Source organism: Pyxicephalus adspersus, chromosome 4 (assembly GCF_032062135.1).
Source record: "Pyxicephalus adspersus chromosome 4, UCB_Pads_2.0, whole genome shotgun sequence".
Taxonomy (NCBI): Eukaryota; Metazoa; Chordata; class Amphibia; order Anura; family Pyxicephalidae; genus Pyxicephalus; species Pyxicephalus adspersus.
Genome location: NC_092861.1, coordinates 122,177,632 through 122,180,091, shown reverse-complemented (window position 1 = coordinate 122,180,091; position 2,460 = coordinate 122,177,632). Strand labels below are relative to the sequence as shown.

Sequence of the window (2,460 nt, the reverse complement as noted above, 5' to 3'; positions counted from 1 at the left end):
TGGCAAATAGGGGATATTTATTATATTCATATATTAAATTATATATAATAATAAGTATATTTATTTTGGTCATATTTTTCATTATTTTTGTTTTGTTAGCCACTAAAATAAATATAGCCAGGCTTTTATTAGTAGCCGTAGAGTACCCCTTAACATAATTTTTTTTTTATAAAATAAATAATTGAGGAATGGTGGGAAGAATTCCCTTATTATGATAATAATCGGGAAAGAATGCCCATTACAATTTTAAGTCCAAATGCCTTTCTTCCAGACGGCTAATATTATTACTGGCATTGAAACCAGAACTGTACAGGCACCATCAGATGGAATGTGAAACGGCTAAAGCGCAGGGAGCCCTGAACAACCACGGGGGGGACACTGGGATTCTCTAAACCCTAAAAACAACTACATACCCTCATGTATGAAACAGTATAGCTTTCTTATAATAGGAGGGGTCCACGTCACACTTTCATCATGGATCCAAAGAGGGGTTTATTCCTCATTTTTGGATAGTGGACAGAGTCATGGAAATGATTAATGTTTAACCTTGGGGCAACCCTGTATCCAGAACATTACAATGGGCCTTGCGGCATAAGAAACTGATTTGCAAATCTCTACCCGCTATCCGAACATGGAATCTCCATTGGAAAACAACAGTTGTCATTGCTGTAGGTGGTTTAGTGATGCTTCAGGACAGATCACTAAACAACACATGGGAACATTTAAACAGAGGGTAGATTTTCATTTGAGATGGTCACAAATGTTTGCCTTGGCATCTGTACACAATTTTAGCCTTGCATGTGTTAAAGTGTTTTATTTTAAGATAGCAGTAAGAGGCTTCACTTCCATATTTTGTATTCTTCTACTTTTTGTATGCAAACTTTTACATCAGTATTTTTGTTATAGTTTTGATAGATGAAGCAACATATTTTACATATTGCATTTAATATAAACTTTCAGCGTTTTATGTTCTGATTTTTTGTTTGGTTTTTTTTTTTCAAGACTTGCATCTGAGAAAATCTATGCAGTGTTTTCTAATTATTCTTATGACAAAGTAAGTAATGTTTTGGCAATCAAGGTTTTTGTATTTTAAAACCCAACATTGAAGAAGACAAATTCGAATTGCAATCAGGTTGATAGGTGAACAAGAACATTGTAACTATGCAAAGTTTACGGGCCAACTGTTTTGTACAATGCATGACTCTTCTATAATAGAGGATCTATTATATGTGTCCATGTGGTACCCAAAATAGAAATAATAAGAGATGCCAAACTACATTTCCAAGCTTTCTTTAATAGAAACTGTGTGTCTGCATGTGGTGGCCAGACTTGTAATCATAGGAAGTCGGTGGTGAGCTGTTGTAAGACCTCTGTCTGTTAACAGAAAACTGAAAGGCATTAGAGGTTCATAGCTTCACAATAGATTTCTGAATTCATAAAGTTCTAAAGGTGATACTTACAAGTTACGCCTATTAACATAATTGCACTAGAATTTGCCTTTGTTCAATTTTTATTTTAATGAGTTTGTTTGAATGTTTTTTTGACATACAACAGTGGCTCTGTGAGAGAATGTAGAATCATTGTTACTACCACCAATCAATAGGAGTGTGCTCTCTGCATACCAAAATATATGTCCTAAAAGCCAATGTGTACCGAAACAAATATATATTACAAAACTAGCATACGCCCTTCAGGCTGTGAGCCCATGTCTACCATGTCATACCTTTCAGGTTCATAAAAGTACAGTCTCTAGCTGATCAAATACCTAACCAAGTTTTTAAAAATGAACTTCTTCTTGCATGCCAAGTGGTTTATATATTTACGTGTGTAGAAAGTGTTTTATAATACAGTATTTCTTTTATCTTTATTCAAGATATCGAGAGATGAAGCTATTAACAAGATCAGACTTGAAACTGAAGAAGTGCTAAGAGGTATACCTGACTCGGCAAACGTTCAAATAAAATATAAAATTATGACATTCACTGTGATGCACAACACACACATTACGATGTCCAGTATCACAATACTCAGACACCACCAACAGTCCATGTGCTTTGGTTTTTTTTTCTTTTTTTTCTTTTTTTGCAAGTGAGAGCACAGCTATATTGGTTGTATGAACCTTTATACTCTTGTAAATCCATATAATAAACACACAAAAATTATCCTTTTCAAGGATCCTTTCATGTTCCAATAAAGCTAACCCCCAGCAATTCATTATTCTACGTTTTCTACTGAAACTCAAATGCTCTGGGAATCATTTTCCATGTATTAAATGTTTGTAAAGCAAAGATTATACACATAAAAAATACTTAAAATATAAAAATATTATTATATACAATAAACTAATCCAAAACTACTGTAGTTTCCCTTTAATCCATGGTGTATAACAAGCAGCCAGTGTCACAGTGTTTTGTTTTCTTGTAGAGAAATTCCCAGAAGCTGAACCGTTTGATATAATGG

The 2,460-nt window shown here is 33.9% G+C and overlaps 1 protein-coding gene across 1 annotated transcript in view; it reads left to right on the top strand.

The window, feature by feature from the left end:
* PNPT1 (polyribonucleotide nucleotidyltransferase 1) overlaps window positions 1–2,460 on the top strand; it is a gene marked incomplete in the record, with an annotated part of 26,729 nt that overhangs the window by 13,952 nt on the left and 10,317 nt on the right. Inside the window, 3 exon segments of the mRNA XM_072410269.1 lie at window positions 1,003–1,054; window positions 1,874–1,931; window positions 2,425–2,460. Of these exon segments, the coding sequence (XP_072266370.1) occupies window positions 1,003–1,054; window positions 1,874–1,931; window positions 2,425–2,460 (146 nt within the window).